Raw genomic sequence first — 16468 nt, 5'->3', positions numbered from 1 at the left:
CTATAATCTTTATTGTGAATGTATTTGAGATTATTAGTATATTTTTGCCCAATGTGAGAGAACAGCGCATGTCAACAGAGCCACACATATGTATAACAAAGGGACTGGTGAGAGACCCTCCCCTCCCAGTTGGCGCAATGAACCGCACTCTCTCTGCTCTCATCCGTTCCCATGATGCAGCGCGCATGCCTGTCTCTGCTCCCCTCCGAGCCGCCATGTTGTCGGAGTGAAAGCCTGGAAATCTGGATAGAGAACCGGGGCTGAAATCTTCGACCATCCGCCCTCTCCGCCTGTAAGTAGCCCTCACCTGGGGGCACAGTGTGCTTCTAGCCGCCTCAAACCACACATCGCCCGATGTATTACCTTTACCGGGCCGTAACGATAGTTTTGTGGGTTATTTTAACAGCTGTGTTGCTTCCTCCCACCCCTGCCGCCTCCGGTTGTTCCCGTCTTCCGCTCTAGCCAGACAGCTAGGGCCTTTGTTAGCTAGCTAGCTTACACCCGCGTCACGGAGACCTGTAGAGCCCGAGTACACGGAAGACGTGCTAGTAATGGGTGTGTAATGTGTTACTGGTAGAGGGGGTGTCGGGGGCGAGTTGTTCTGGTCGCTGGCTTGGAGGTCTGGTATTGTTTGTTGTTAGGCTTTGGTAGTTAGCTACTGGAACCAGTTTCGTGGTTGGCATCAATACATGCCACTTAAGCTAACTAGCGAACACTCCAGTACATGGATAATGTAATTATCTAGTTATATGTCAACCAGACAAACACACATTTACTTACGTCCATGTTCATGTCTAATTGGTCTCGATTTGTTTAGCTAGCTGGATGGTGTGAGTTGTGCCTCGGCGACTGACTGTTATCCAGCTGACACACAAAGCTACGTTCCGTTTTTATTGTTCTGGCCCAGGTGGACAGGACAGTAGTTCGCGGTTATAATCGATCCACGGTATTAAATAATCATTAACCCAGTTATAGGCAACAATGCTATTTCCGGCTGGCGAACGTTACTGATGTCCGGGTGTTATCAAATAGGTTATGTTACCAAGTTATGATGGCATACACCGCCGAGAAACTAATCGCTTTTTGTTTTCTGCTTGCATTGAATAACATATTTTCAGACCCAAATACACCGGAAGTATTTGTTTGTTTTGCTTGTAAGTGGTTGTCTGGATGGCAGGAGCTAGCTGGCTGGCTAACTAACATTGCCTGCAGAGGGGGCGTACTTGTTATGGCATAACTCTATGCATGGAGGCGAGGGTGGGTACTTATATTTGGCTTATTTCACACATGCACAAGTGTGTATTATATTCATGTGAAATGGGCACAGTTTTAAAAACATTTTAGCGTATTCCATCTCCCCCAGAGGCACCCTCGGACAGGGTCAGCCATTTATTAATAGCGACACTGGAACAATTAGGATTGTGTATGTACACCTCTGAGCCATGATGGATGTGTGTGTGAGGTAGAGATACGTGTTATGCGATTTGACAGATTCAGGCTATATTTTCCAAATACTTTTGTGGCTTCCTGTCGATCAGAGGTTGGCGGGGGTTAAACGCTAAGTAAAACATAGAACAGACCACCTGGTTGTCTTGAACATTGCTTATTGACTGAACACACCCCTCGTCTGTTGAGTGGGTGGAATCCACATCACCTAGCTGGGCCACATTCAGCAGGGCACAACGTTGTGTTAACGTTCAAGATGGAAAGGTCATGAGTAAAACTGATGTGATTTATTATTATTATTATCTCCAAGTCAGAGAAGCTTGTTTGTTCTGCAAAATATATTTATCCAGACAGGGGGTGTCAATGTAAATTGTCCGGTGGCGATTTTTATGAATTGTTCAGCAGTCTAATGACTTGGGTGTAGAAGCTGTTGAGGAGCCTTTTGGTCCAAATCTTTTCAGTCTCCTGAGGGGGAAAAGGTTTTGTCGTGCCCTCTTCACGACTGTCTTGGTGTGTTTGGACCATGATAGTTTGTTGGTAATGTGGACACCAAGGAACTTGAAACTCTCGACCCACTCCACTACAGCCCTGTCGATGTTAATGGGGCCCTGTTATTCCCTTTTCACGATCAGGTCCTTTGTCTGGCTCACATTGAGGGAGAGGTCGTTGTCCTGGCACCACACTGCCAGTTCTCTGACCTCCTCCCTATAGGCCGTCTCATCGTTGCCGGTGATCAGACCTACCACTGTTGTGTCATCAGCAAACTTAATGATGGTGTTGGAGTTGTGTATGGCCACGCAGTCGTAGGTGAACAGGGAATACAGGAGGGGACTAAGTACACACCCCTGAGGGGCCCCCGTGTTGAGGATCAGCGTGGCAGACGTGTTGTTACCTACCCTTACCCCCCTGGGGGCGGCCCGTCAGGAAGTCCAGGATTCAGTTTCAGAGGGAGGTGTTTAGTTCCAGGGTCCTTAGCTTAGTGATGAGCTTTGAGGGCACTATGGTGTTGAACGCTCAGCTGTAGTCGATGAACAGCATTCTCACGTAGGTGTTCCTTTTGTCCAGGTGAGAATGGGCGGTGTGGAGTGCGATTGAGATTGCGTCATCTGTGGATCTGTTGGGGCGGTATGCAAATTAGAGTGGGTCTAGGGTGTCCGGGAGGATGCTGTTGATGTGATCCATGACCAGCCTTTCAAAGCACTTCATGGCTACCGACGTGAGTGCCACGGGTTGGTACTTATTTAGGCAGGTTACCTTCATTTCCTTGGGCACAGGGACTATGGTGGTTTGCTTGAAACATGTAGGTGTTACAGACTTGGGCAGGGAGAGGTTGAAAATGTCACTAAAGACACTTGACAGTTGTTCTGCGTGTTCTTATAAGCGGAAAATCTTATAAGCGTCCAGATTAGTCTTCGCTTCCTTGAAAGTGGCAGCTCTAGCCTTTTGCTCAATGCGGATGTTTCCTGTAATCCATGGCTTCTGTTTGGGATAAGTACGTACAGTCACTGTGGGGACGATGTCATCAATGCACTTATTGATGAAGCCGATGACTGAGGTGGTATACTCCTCAATGCCATCAAAATTTGATTTGATTTGGATGAATCCCGGAACATATTCCAGTCTGTCCTAGCAAACCAGTCCTGTAGTGTAGCATCCGCGTCATCTGACCACTTCCATATTGAGCGAGTCACTGGTACTTCCTGCTTTAATATTTGCTTGTCAGCAGGAATCAGAAGGATAGAATTATGGTCAGATGGAGGGCGGGGGTGAGCTATGTATGCATCTCTGTGTGTGGAGTAAATGTAGTCTAGGATTTTTCCCCCCCTGGTTGCACTGGTGACATGCTGGTAAATAGACACACACCCCCCACCCCTGGTCTTAGGAGACGTAGCGTCTCTGTTCTGCCAGTGCATGGAAAATCCCGCCAGCTCTATATTGTCCGTGTCTTCATTCAGCCACATGTCGGTGAAACATAAGATGTTACAGTTTTTAATGTCCCGTTGGTAGGATAATCTTAATAGTTGGTCATCAGTTTTATTTTCCAACGATTGCACGTTAGCAAGGAAAATGGATGGCACTGGGAGATTACTCGCTCGCCTCCAGATTCTCAGAAGGATCCCCGATCTGCGTCCTCTTTTCCGGCGTCTTTTCTTCATGCAAAAGGCGTGGATCTGGGCCTGTTCCAGTGAAAGCAGGATATCCTTCTCGTCGGACTCAATAAAGGAAGAAGTTTCTTCCAGTCCGCGGTAAGTAATCACTTCTCTGGTGTCCAGAAGACATAAGAGACATTAGCAGTAACATTATGTACACAATAAGTAAAAAAAATAATACGGTTACACAAAATGCAAAAAAAACAAAACAATAAAGTGCACAATTGTTTGGGAGAATGTGAAACATCAGCCATGTTGTTCGTGGCGATCTTTTCATTATAACTGTCAGAGACTGTGTTTCTGTCTAAACTGTAATGTAGGCCTACCTATTACATATGGTGAACTAAACCAAACCAAAAGGCTTTAACTTCCACCTGGGTTCTGTTTCCTACCTACATGACCTAGCTACCTTCAGACCATCTGTTACTAGTGCAAGGTAATAGACGAGTGGTAGGCTGGGTGACATGGCCAAAATATCATATCACAATATATTTCTTATTTTGTTCGGTATTTTACGTTTCTAAATAATACATGTTCTTATGAGGCTACTGCATGAGCATAGAATGACAACAAATTAATTAATAGTGGCTCTAATGGGCTTTCTGTATTCTGATTTTGTTTTATATTCAACCAAACTTGGACAAAACTGACAGTGAAGTAGACCAACTTTTAATTTATATATATCCCCAAATGTATATATGTTTTTCTGAGAAAGGGAATCAGGTTTTAGTTCCATTTCATATTGTCAGTTAAATCGAACATGGAACCCCCCCCCCCCACACCACGCGAGTCAGTATAATGAAGATGGAATTTGACCTCTTCTTTCCTCTGGGGCTAGGCTGTGTGGGTGTGTTTGTGACACTGCGTGGGTGTGATTCACAACATGCTGTGTATGAAGATAAAGGGACCCCCCCTTTAATATGTAATTTGGTCAGATGTTTTCATAACTCAAATGTGGCCTAACGTCATTAGAATAAATATTCAGGCCTCAACCACAAATGAATCTGAACGATTGGCACGGTATAATTAGAAGGAATTAGGTGGTGATGTTTCCTATTCATTTGGGACAGAGGACGGTGTTGTAAACTGTAAATTTAGCTCCAGGACTCCAGACATTAAACCACTTAGAATATGTTATTTTTTAAAATGTTTATTTGGAAGTTGACTGACTCCACTAGCTGGTGGATCAAAATGTTGATTGCATTCCCTGCAGGTATGAGTGTGAATCCTTTCTAGATTGTGTTTAAAAGGAGTGTAGCTTGAGTTATGTGTGTGTTGAAGCAGTGTAACTAGAGCTGGACCGATATTATCGGCCGGTACAAGACTTTCACGGATTAATTTGTATCGCCGCCGTATAAGTGGGGGACAGTCTTTACATGGCTGTCAGACTATCTTCGTCTGGCGCGCAACAAACTGGACACTTATCACCCAACACATCTACGCTAGTTGGTGAGGAGAGTGAAATTCTGTGAACTAACTGTTACTGCTTCTACGGTGAGTAGATACAAGCTTGCCAGCTCAATAAAGAGCTAAAAATGTTCACTGGTCAAATACTGTTAGGTAAAGTGTCATGGTAGGGTGTTGGGTGTCCTGAGGTGAAGTGCCATGGTTGGGTGTCCTGAGGTGAAGTGCCATGGTTGGGTGTCCTGAGGTGAAGTGCCGTGGTTGGGTGTCCTGAGGTGAAGTGTCGTGGTTGGGTGTCCTGAGGTGAAGTGTCGTGGTTGGGTGTCCTGAGGTGAAGTGTCATGGTTGGGTGTCCTGAGGTGAAGTGTCGTGGTTGGGTGTCCTGAGGTGAAGTGTCGTGGTTGGGTGTCCTGAGGTGAAGTGCCGTGGTTGGGTGTCCTGAGGTGAAGTGTCGTGGTTGGGTGTCCTGAGGTGAAGTGTCGTGGTTGGGTGTCCTGAGGTGAAGTGTCGTGGTTGGGTGTCCTGAGGTGAAGTGTCGTGGTTGGGTGTCCTGAGGTGAAGTGTCGTGGTTGGGTGTCCTGAGGTGAAGTGTCGTGGTTGGGTGTCCTGAGGTGAAGTGTCGTGGTTGGGTGTCCTGAGGTGAAGTGTCGTGGTTGGGTGTCCTGAGGTGAAGTGTCGTGGTTGGCTGTCCTGAGGTGAAGTGTCGTGGTTGGCTGTCCTGAGGTGAAGTGTCGTGGTTGGGTGTCCTGAGGTGAAGTGTCGTGGTTGGGTGTCCTGAGGTGAAGTGTCGTGGTTGGGTGTCCTGAGGTGAAGTGTCGTGGTTGGGTGTCCTGAGGTGAAGTGTCGTGGTTGGGTGTCCTGAGGTGAAGTGTCGTGGTTGGGTGTCCTGAGGTGAAGTGTCGTGGTTGGGTGTCCTGAGGTGAAGTGTCGTGGTTGGGTGTCCTGAGGTGAAGTGTCGTGGTTGGGTGTCCTGAGGTGAAGTGTCGTGGTTGGGTGTCCTGAGGTGAAGTGTCGTGGTTGGGTGTCCTGAGGTGAAGTGCCGTGGTTGGGTGTCCTGAGGTGAAGTGCCGTGGTTGGGTGTCCTGAGGTGAAGTGCCGTGGTTGGGTGTCCTGAGGTGAAGTGCCGTGGTTGGGTGTCCTGAGGTGAAGTGCCGTGGTTGGGTGTCCTGAGGTGAAGTGCCGTGGTTGGGTGTCCTGAGGTGAAGTGCCGTGGTTGGGTGTCCTGAGGTGAAGTGCCGTGGTTGGGTGTCCTGAGGTGAAGTGCCGTGGTTGGGTGTCCTGAGGTGAAGTGCCGTGGTTGGGTGTCCTGAGGTGAAGTGCCGTGGTTGGGTGTCCTGAGGTGAAGTGCCGTGGTTGGGTGTCCTGAGGTGAAGTGCCGTGGTTGGGTGTCCTGAGGTGAAGTGCCGTGGTTGGGTGTCCTGAGGTGAAGTGCCGTGGTTGGGTGTCCTGAGGTGAAGTGCCGTGGTTGGGTGTCCTGAGGTGAAGGGCCGTGGTTGGGTGTCCTGAGGTGAAGGGCCGTGGTTGGGTGTCCTGAGGTGAAGGGCCGTGGTTGGGTGTCCTGAGGTGAAGGGCCGTGGTTGGGTGTCCTGAGGTGAAGGGCCGTGGTTGGGTGTCCTGAGGTGAAGGGCCGTGGTTGGGTGTCCTGAGGTGAAGGGCCGTGGTTGGGTGTCCTGAGGTGAAGGGCCGTGGTTGGGTGTCCTGAGGTGAAGGGCCGTGGTTGGGTGTCCTGAGGTGAAGGGCCGTGGTTGGGTGTCCTGAGGTGAAGGGCCGTGGTTGGGTGTCCTGAGGTGAAGGGCCGTGGTTGGGTGTCCTGAGGTGAAGGGCCGTGGTTGGGTGTCCTGAGGTGAAGGGCCGTGGTTGGGTGTCCTGAGGTGAAGGGCCGTGGTTGGGTGTCCTGAGGTGAAGGGCCGTGGTTGGGTGTCCTGAGGTGAAGGGCCGTGGTTGGGTGTCCTGAGGTGAAGGGCCGTGGTTGGGTGTCCTGAGGTGAAGGGCCGTGGTTGGGTGTCCTGAGGTGAAGGGCCGTGGTTGGGTGTCCTGAGGTGAAGGGCCGTGGTTGGGTGTCCTGAGGTGAAGGGCCGTGGTTGGGTGTCCTGAGGTGAAGGGCCGTGGTTGGGTGTCCTGAGGTGAAGGGCCGTGGTTGGGTGTCCTGAGGTGAAGGGCCGTGGTTGGGTGTCCTGAGGTGAAGGGCCGTGGTTGGGTGTCCTGAGGTGAAGGGCCGTGGTTGGGTGTCCTGAGGTGAAGGGCCGTGGTTGGGTGTCCTGAGGTGAAGGGCCGTGGTTGGGTGTCCTGAGGTGAAGGGCCGTGGTTGGGTGTCCTGAGGTGAAGGGCCGTGGTTGGGTGTCCTGAGGTGAAGGGCCGTGGTTGGGTGTCCTGAGGTGAAGGGCCGTGGTTGGGTGTCCTGAGGTGAAGGGCCGTGGTTGGGTGTCCTGAGGTGAAGGGCCGTGGTTGGGTGTCCTGAGGTGAAGGGCCGTGGTTGGGTGTCCTGAGGTGAAGGGCCGTGGTTGGGTGTCCTGAGGTGAAGGGCCGTGGTTGGGTGTCCTGAGGTGAAGGGCCGTGGTTGGGTGTCCTGAGGTGAAGGGCCGTGGTTGGGTGTCCTGAGGTGAAGGGCCGTGGTTGGGTGTCCTGAGGTGAAGGGCCGTGGTTGGGTGTCCTGAGGTGAAGGGCCGTGGTTGGGTGTCCTGAGGTGAAGGGCCGTGGTTGGGTGTCCTGAGGTGAAGGGCCGTGGTTGGGTGTCCTGAGGTGAAGGGCCGTGGTTGGGTGTCCTGAGGTGAAGGGCCGTGGTTGGGTGTCCTGAGGTGAAGGGCCGTGGTTGGGTGTCCTGAGGTGAAGGGCCGTGGTTGGGTGTCCTGAGGTGAAGGGCCGTGGTTGGGTGTCCTGAGGTGAAGGGCCGTGGTTGGGTGTCCTGAGGTGAAGGGCCGTGGTTGGGTGTCCTGAGGTGAAGGGCCGTGGTTGGGTGTCCTGAGGTGAAGGGCCGTGGTTGGGTGTCCTGAGGTGAAGTGCCGTGGTTGGGTGTCCTGAGGTGAAGTGCCGTGGTTGGGTGTCCTGAGGTGAAGTGCCGTGGTTGGGTGTCCTGAGGTGAAGTGCCGTGGTTGGGTGTCCTGAGGTGAAGTGCCGTGGTTGGGTGTCCTGAGGTGAAGTGCCGTGGTTGGGTGTCCCGAGGTGAAGTGCCGTGGTTGGGTGTCCCGAGGTGAAGTGCCGTGGTTGGGTGTCCCGAGGTGAAGTGCCGTGGTTGGGTGTCCCGAGGTGAAGTGCCGTGGTTGGGTGTCCCGAGGTGAAGTGCCGTGGTTGGGTGTCCCGAGGTGAAGGGCCGTGGTTGGGTGTCCCGAGGTGAAGGGCCGTGGTTGGGTGTCCCGAGGTGAAGGGCCGTGGTTGGGTGTCCCGAGGTGAAGGGCCGTGGTTGGGTGTCCCGAGGTGAAGGGCCGTGGTTGGGTGTCCCGAGGTGAAGGGCCGTGGTTGGGTGTCCCGAGGTGAAGGGCCGTGGTTGGGTGTCCCGAGGTGAAGGGCCGTGGTTGGGTGTCCCGAGGTGAAGGGCCGTGGTTGGGTGTCCCGAGGTGAAGGGCCGTGGTTGGGTGTCCCGAGGTGAAGGGCCGTGGTTGGGTGTCCCGAGGTGAAGGGCCGTGGTTGGGTGTCCCGAGGTGAAGGGCCGTGGTTGGGTGTCCCGAGGTGAAGGGCCGTGGTTGGGTGTCCCGAGGTGAAGGGCCGTGGTTGGGTGTCCCGAGGTGAAGGGCCGTGGTTGGGTGTCCCGAGGTGAAGGGCCGTGGTAGGGTGTCCCGAGGTGAAGTGTCGTGGTAGGGTGTCCCGAGGGGGAGGGTCGTGGTAGGGTGTCCCGAAGTGAAGTGTCGTGGTTAGGTGTCCCGAGGTGAAGTGTCCCGAGGTGAAGTGTCCCGAGGTGAAGTGTCCCGAGGTGAAGTGTCCCGAGGTGAAGTGCCATGGTTGGGTGTAAATGTAAAGCAAGTGCCGTGCTAAGAACATTCAACGTCGTGGCAACGTTAACGTTACAGCCCCTTAGTGAAGCCCTCTAAATCTGGCGTGTTATAATTAAGCAAGAAGGCCCGCGGATGTGTGGTATATGTCCAATATACCACGGCTAAGGGCTGTTTATTAAGCACGACGCAACACTGAGTGCCTGGACACAGCCCTTAGCCTTGGTATATTGTCCATATACCACAAACCCCTGAGGTGCCTTATTGCTATTATAAACTGGTTACCAATGTAATTAGAGTAGTAAAAATAAATGTTTTGACATACCTGTGGTATACGATATACCACGGCTGTCAGCATTAAAGGCTGTAACCAACCAGTTTTTTAATTGCTCTTTGCGAAGGGTATTCCTCAAGCTCTGCCTCTGTCATTAAAATGTTTTCAGAGACACTAAGAAAACATAGCGGGTTACAACGTAGAGCTTCGTTGCTAAGTTTTAATATATGGGTTGTCACTTGTCAGGGACTGGTCCAAATGTACGTTTACCACCCCTATCGAGCCAGCAGTGTGAGAGTACTTGACACCGTTCACTGAGGGTTATTGCTGTCCGGGATCCTTGGGACATCTAAACCGTTTTAACTACTTTGCAGATATGAAACAAGCTGACAGTCATAATATCAGTGAAAAATATAAAATTCCCTGTTTATGCTACAAAACCAATGATGCTATAATTTTCTTGTTTTTTTTAATTTACGGATAACCAGGGGCACACTCCAACACTCAGACATAATTTACAAACAAAGAATTTGTGTTGAGTGAGTCCACCAGATCAGAGGCAGTAAGGATGACCAGGGATGTTCTCTGTTTAGTGAGTCCTCCAGATCAGAGGCAGTTGGGATGACCAGGGATGTTCTCTTGATAAGTGTGTGAATTGGACCATGTTCCTGTCCTGCTAAGCATTCAAAATGTAACGAGTACTTTTGGGTGTCGGGGAACATGTATGGAGTAAAAAGTACATTATTTTCTTTAGGAATTTAGTAAAGGAAAAGTTGTCAAAAATATAAATAGTAGAGAGACAACAACAGTCTACTTAAGTAATACTTTAAAGTATTTTAAACAGAGTATTGACTATCTACCGACACCCCCCTCTAGACATTGTTGTTTGTAAAATGAAGTAGCAACGAATCCCTTTGAAAACAGTCTTTGAAAACAGCCTATACTTTTGCTTTCAGTTTGTTCCATTTCCCAAATATATCTGTTACTTGGGCAAGGAGACACATTTTATTTTCATTACACAGAAAGTCAATCAAGTCTGTGCATTTTATATTTATTTAAAAAAAATCTTCATTGTGAATGACAACAGTTCATCTCTCAATGTGAATAACCTTTCCAACACTCCCTCTCGATAACCATCAAGCCTCGGTGTGAAATACAACATTCTCATGCTCGGATCACATATCTCCACACAGTTTTGTGAACAGGGGTGTGCGCTGTGGATGTGGTTTGATGCAGTTTACAGTGGAAGTTACCTGCTGCGGTATATCTCAGAATTCTGTGCTTAGCTCTTTTGCTGCCAGTTCTTCGTGGTGTATCAAACTCAAAACGAACGAATTGCAAAAATCACTGAAGTTGGAGACTTATATCTCCCTCACTAAGTTTAAGCGTCAGCTGTCAGAGCAGCTTACCGATCGCTGTAGCTGTTCACAGCCCATCTGTAAATGGCCCAACTACCTACCTCATCCCCATATTTGTTTTTCTATTTCTGCTCTTTTGCACACCAGTGTTTCCACTTGCACATCCTCATCTGCACATACATCACTCGTGTAAATTGTAATCACTTCGCCACTATTGGCCTATTTATGGCCTTACCTCATTACTTCATTTGCACACACTGTATATAGACTTTCTATTGTGTTATTGACTGTACGTTTGTTTATTCCATATGTAACTGTGTTGTTTCTGTCCCACTGCTTTGCTTTATCTTAGCCAGGTCGTAGTTGTAAATGAGAACTTGTTCTCAACTGGCCTACCTGGTTAAATAAAGGTGAAATATATATATTTTTAATGTGTCCGTATGGCAGAGGGCGACTCATTTATAACTAGAGTGCAGAGGCCTGCCTGCCGCTCCGCCATAGATAGAACCACATCTGTGCAAAGCCCCGTCACTCAATCCCATATGGAATCTGTTTTTTGTCAATATAGCCATGCAGCACACTGAACTGTGCCGTTTCCTGCTTGGGAACCTTGAGACAGAACCATATGTCCTCGTGAATAGTATCCCCTGACATGTATAGAGAACAAAAGTCAATGCATGGGTATCTCGGGGCCTCGCGGCTAACGTCCATTTGGAGTGCATAACTGGGGAGAGTTTTTGACTCGTTCAGTCAGTTTCATCTTGATTGCTAGCAATACAATAAATGATTTGTTTAACAGTGTTATCTGACAAAGGTATTGATGGGAGTTTCCGCGCCTCTGTCTCCCCACATGTTGTTTTCACCAAATCAATAGCGGTCGGTAATATAAATGTCTCTGCGATTGTGTGTGGTTTCATAGCGTAGCGGACATTCACCTTGGGAATGATTCAATACTGTGTGGTTTCATAGCGTAGCTAGTCATTCACCATGGGGATGATTCAATACTGTGTGGTTTCATAGTGTAGCTAGTCATTCACCATGGGAATGATTCAATACTGTGTGGTTTTATAGCGTAGCTAGTCATTCACCATGGGGATGATTCAATAGTGTAGCTAGTCATTCACCATGGGAATGATTCAATACTGTGTGGTTTTATAGCGTAGCTAGTCATTCACCATGGGGATGATTCAATACTGTGTGGTTTCATAGTGTAGCTAGTCATTCACCAGGGGGATGATTCAATAGTGTAGCTAGTCATTCACCATGGGAATTATTCAATAGTGTAGCTAGTCATTCACCATGGGAATTATTCAATAGTGTAGCTAGTCATTCACCATGGGAATTATTCAATAGTGTAGCTAGTCATTCACCATGGGAATTATTCAATAGTGTAGCTAGTCATTCACCATGGGAATTATTCAATAGTGTAGCTAGTCATTCACCAGGAGAATTATTCAATAGTGTAGCTAGTCATTCACCAGGAGAATTATTCAATAGTGTAGCTAGTCATTCACCATGGGAATTATTCAATAGTGTGTAGTTTCATAGTGTAGCTAGTCATTCACCATGGGAATTATTCAATAGTGTAGCTAGTCATTCACCATGGGAATTATTCAATAGTGTGTAGTTTCATAGTGTAGCTAGTCATTCACCATGGGAATTATTCAATAGTGTAGCTAGTCATTCACCATGGGAATTATTCAATAGTGTGTAGTTTCATAGTGTAGCTAGTCATTCACCAGGAGAATTATTCAACAGTGTGTGGTTTCATAGTGTAGCGGACATTCAAGTGCAGCCTTTTCCCATGATGTAAGGGCGCTCTCTGGATAAATTGTCTTTATATTAGAATCATTTCCATTTAGATTTTTAAGGGTAACCACATTGCAGTGATTTTGAGATACAAAGACGATAGTGTGTGTGTTGTTGTGTGTCAGCTGATCCCAATTCTTCTGGTCCATAGCCTGTTGGTGGGCCGGGATTTCCTTTTAGTCATGCAGTAAAAAAATATGTAGATGTATTTTTCTGTCTTATTCGCTCCCATCTCCGTGAACTAAGCGGTTGCGGGGGCCGAGGCTAAGCGGTTGCGGGGGCCGAGGCTAAGCGGTTGCGGGGGCCGAGGCTAAGCGGTTGCGGGGGCCGAGGCTAAGCGGTTGCGGGGGCCGAGGCTAAGCGGTTGCGGGGGCCGAGGCTAAGCGGTTGCGGGGGCCGAGGCTAAGCGGTTGCGGGGGCCGAGGCTAAGCGGTTGCGGGGGCCGAGGCTAAGCGGTTGCGGGGGCCGAATGTGCTCTCTCCTGCCAGTTCATGCACATTTCATTGTTGCATAAATTGTTTGCGTTTTGATTGTTATTGTAAATCAATTCCCCATTACATATATCACCAGTAGTACATTTTAAAGTTAATTCCTATCATTTCTAATCTACAATGTTTGTTTTGATTACGGTAATGTCTGTTATATGCGTTCAATATTATTATTCCAGTCTTTTTACCGTTTACTGTACAACCTATGTGAGAAACAAGTTTTGGCTTTATTTCATTCCATTTACGAATTTTGTCAATTTAGGTATCGTCTTTTGTTTTGAGCGCTCCTGTCAATGTTGAGTAAGGACGCGCACCTGATTGCGCATAGAAGAAGGCCTATTGGCTACCTGGCCTGCATGCAAAGGTATACATAAAAATGTCCATTTGGGGATTTGATAGTATTTCTGATTGGCTCAATGCACCACCACTAATGACCTGTGGAGCTTCTCAAAGTAATGTTTTCTTCACCTCAAACAACAAGCTAACAGCCTGTTTTTACATCCAGTGAGAATTACAATAGTTCTTCAATGTATTTAAAAAATATTTCCAGTTCTCTCCCTTTCGATAATCACTCAGCGTAAAAGGGAAAAATGTCCTGCTCTGATTCAGTGGGTCATTAAATAGGCCTACCTGATTTCTTCTTATCTCTTGTGCAAATAGCCTACAGCAGTGTCTGTCCAGAGCTCACTGGCAGGCAACTCTCAGGGCCCAGAATATTTTATACAATGTTGCAAGGAGCTTCAGGCCAGACTCAAGTTAATAATTTATACAATGTTTAAAGTTTGTTGCAGGCCATGCGTAGCCAATGTGATTTAAATAAAATATATTAATTTCTACCTGCAGGCTGCAATGTTTTTATTTGTTGGTTTTATAGGCTATTTTTTACATTGGTGACAATGACAATAAAGTACGTTTTTAGGTTCGAATTCATTTTCATTTAGATTTGGATTTTGAATAACCACATGACAATGATTTTGAGATACGAAGATGTTATTACGAATTAAATGAAACTGTTCCACGAAAATGTGAATTTGAAAACCATAACTGGCACGCAGATCGGTAGAAGCGGTGAGATAAAGTGGCATTCCACATGAGAAAGGTTACAGACTCCTAAGGAGAGTAAGGACAGAATCTGCAAAAGCCAGCAGGAGGAGGATGGTTGAGTCAGGTTAAGGTTTTATATTGTAGTTATCTTGATCTCTGGCTCCCTCTTGAGTCATTTGTGTCTTATTTCAGCAAACAGTGAGCTTAAAGCATCAGACAAGCTCAATGCATATACAGTTTATTTTAATAAAACACATAGGGTGTGTCTATATGGAAAAATACACGTAACAAAATTCTACCAATCGATTGGTCGAATGAACAGACGACTGTCGTTCTATCAAGATTTGTTTTAGTCGAGGACACCCCTAATGTGTGTGTATGTATGTATGTATGTATGTATGTATGTATATATATATTTGGATTTTGAGGAAGTGAAATAGGCTTTCGCTTGTACAGTGTCTCAAACATCACTAACCAAATGCGGAATTGGCCAATTGGCGTGTTCAGTGGCTCTTTAAGAAATATACTTTCGGAGTATATTTGGAGGGCTCTTTTAAGCACAATCCATGACGGGTTTTTTTCAGCTACAATAATAAAACTATTGGTAGATCGGTTGTGTGTGAATATTTCAACTAACGGTGTGTGTCTCTTCCCCAGGCCGTGGTGGAATGAGCAGCGTGTGTGTGTTGAAGGGTAAAGCAGTGCTCTGGCAGGACTCGTTCAGCCCCCACCTCAGAACTTCAACTCCCAGCATGCCGGTGGTGCTGAGCAGCGGAGGACACGCCCCCCCGGCCGGACAGACCCCACATGCCCCGCCACCAAACCAGCAGGTAAGGGATGGAGACCAGGGCATAAAATGAACACCTGCCAAATGAGGGTAGATTTTGGCATTGGCCGATATGATGTGTACTTCACCAGGGCTTCACAGGACGAGCATTTCACTCACATTTGTGATTAAAAAAAAAAATAGTAAAGTGTGATCACATTTAAAGTAAAATAAATGCTGTTTTCAAAGTATTTCTGCCGTTTGTGTTTCATAGCTCAAGTAACTACGACTCTTATATAGCCTATTCCACCTAGCGCTACAACTGCCTGGCGTTTCTACTTTTTTGTTTTGTTTTCTATGTTTGAGTTTCAACCGCTAGGGAAGAGAAGACAACGTCTCTGTTAGTCAGAATCACAGGCACAAACGACTCGAGTCGCGCTACCATGGTAACCTCCCGCCCTTAAAGAGGCAGGTGAAGATTTGTCTCATCTGTGATATTTTGGATTAAATGACTCGGGTCACAAAAAATGAAATTAAAACAATATACCACATTACTTCTTACTAGTAATGCGTTTGTTTTTGAAACATTACAAAGCATGCTTATCTTTTTTTTTGTAGGGGAAAAATATTTTGACCCATTTAATAAAAAATTATTTATTTTAACCTGGTCTCTCTCTGTAGGTGTTATTATAACCTGGTCTCTCTGTAGGTGTTATTTATTTTAAAAAACATATAAATAATAATAAATGAAAATAATTATAATAATCTGAGTGTCTGTTAGATTTTTAAATCTATGTCATGTCAGACTGCATTACACGTCACACAGACTGACAGATGTCCTGACAAATTAATGTTTGTTTGGAGCAAAGGTGGTAGCAGAGATGTTGGCTGTGTGTGTTGCAGGGCGTGGCGGGTACGGGGCGGTCTCAGGATGATGCCATGGTGAATTACTTCTTCCAGCGGCAGCACGGGGAGCAGCCTGGCAAACACCGCTGGCCCGCTGGGGAGAACATCCACGACAGCCAGGTACTGGGGGGGGGGGGGGGGTGTAAAAATCAGAACATGGTCTAGGTTTGAGTTTATAGGCCTAGTCTTTACTGACAGTCTCTTTTTCTCTGTGTGTAACCTTGCCCCTCTCTCTGAAGGTGCAGTGAGTGGGGGGGGGGTGTTGTTATAACCTGGTCTCTCTCTGTAGGTGTTATTATAACCTGGTCTCTCTCTGTAGGTGTTATTATAACCTGGTCTCTCTGTAGGTGTAGTGTTATAACCTGGTCTCTCTCTCTGTAGGTGTAGTGTTATAACCTGGTCTCTCTCTCTGTAGGTGTAGTGTTATAACCTGGTCTCTCTCTGTAGGTGTAGTGTTATAACCTGGTCTCTCTCTGTAGGTGTTATTATAACCTGGTCTCTCTGTAGGTGTTATTATAACCTGGTCTCTCTCTGTAGGTGTTATTATAACCTGGTCTCTCTGTAGGTGTTATTATAACCTGGTCTCTCTCTGTAGGTGTTATTATAACCTGGTCTCTCTCTGTAGGTGTTATTATAACCTGGTCTCTCTCTGTAGGTGTAGTGTTATAACCTGGTCTCTCTCTGTAGGTGTAGTGTTATAACCTGGTCTCTCTCTGTAGGTGTAGTGTTATAACCTGGTCTCTCTCTGTAGGTGTAGTGTTATAACCTGGTCTCTCTGTAGGTGTAGTGTTATAACCTGGTCTCTCTCTGTAGGTGTAGTGTTATAACCTGGTCTCTCTCTATAGGTGTAGTGTTATAACCTGGTCTCTCTCTGTAGGTGTTATTATAACCTGGTCTCTC

At 47.3% G+C, this 16468-nt stretch overlaps 1 protein-coding gene across 5 annotated transcripts in view; it reads left to right on the top strand.

Moving 5' to 3' along the window:
- Positions 1-157: 157 nt before the first annotated feature.
- Positions 158-16468, top strand: part of LOC129830724 (pumilio homolog 1-like) — a 96694-nt gene continuing 80383 nt past the window's right edge. For 4 of the 5 annotated variants that reach the window (XM_055893371.1, XM_055893369.1, XM_055893370.1 and 1 more), the window contains exons 1-3: positions 158-292; positions 14554-14726; positions 15566-15688. In XM_055893371.1, coding sequence (XP_055749346.1) covers positions 14565-14726; positions 15566-15688 — 285 coding nt within the window. In that variant the 5' untranslated portion in view covers positions 158-292; positions 14554-14564. Of the gene's footprint in view, positions 293-3276; positions 3693-14553; positions 14727-15565; positions 15689-16468 lie in introns of those variants that run through there. The other variant, XM_055893368.1, reaches the window with a different exon arrangement.

This window comes from Salvelinus fontinalis, chromosome 32 (assembly GCF_029448725.1).
Source record: "Salvelinus fontinalis isolate EN_2023a chromosome 32, ASM2944872v1, whole genome shotgun sequence".
NCBI lineage: Eukaryota > Metazoa > Chordata > Actinopteri > Salmoniformes > Salmonidae > Salvelinus > Salvelinus fontinalis.
Note: the sequence above shows the minus strand (reverse complement) of the source record. Positions and strands in the feature narration are given on the sequence as shown.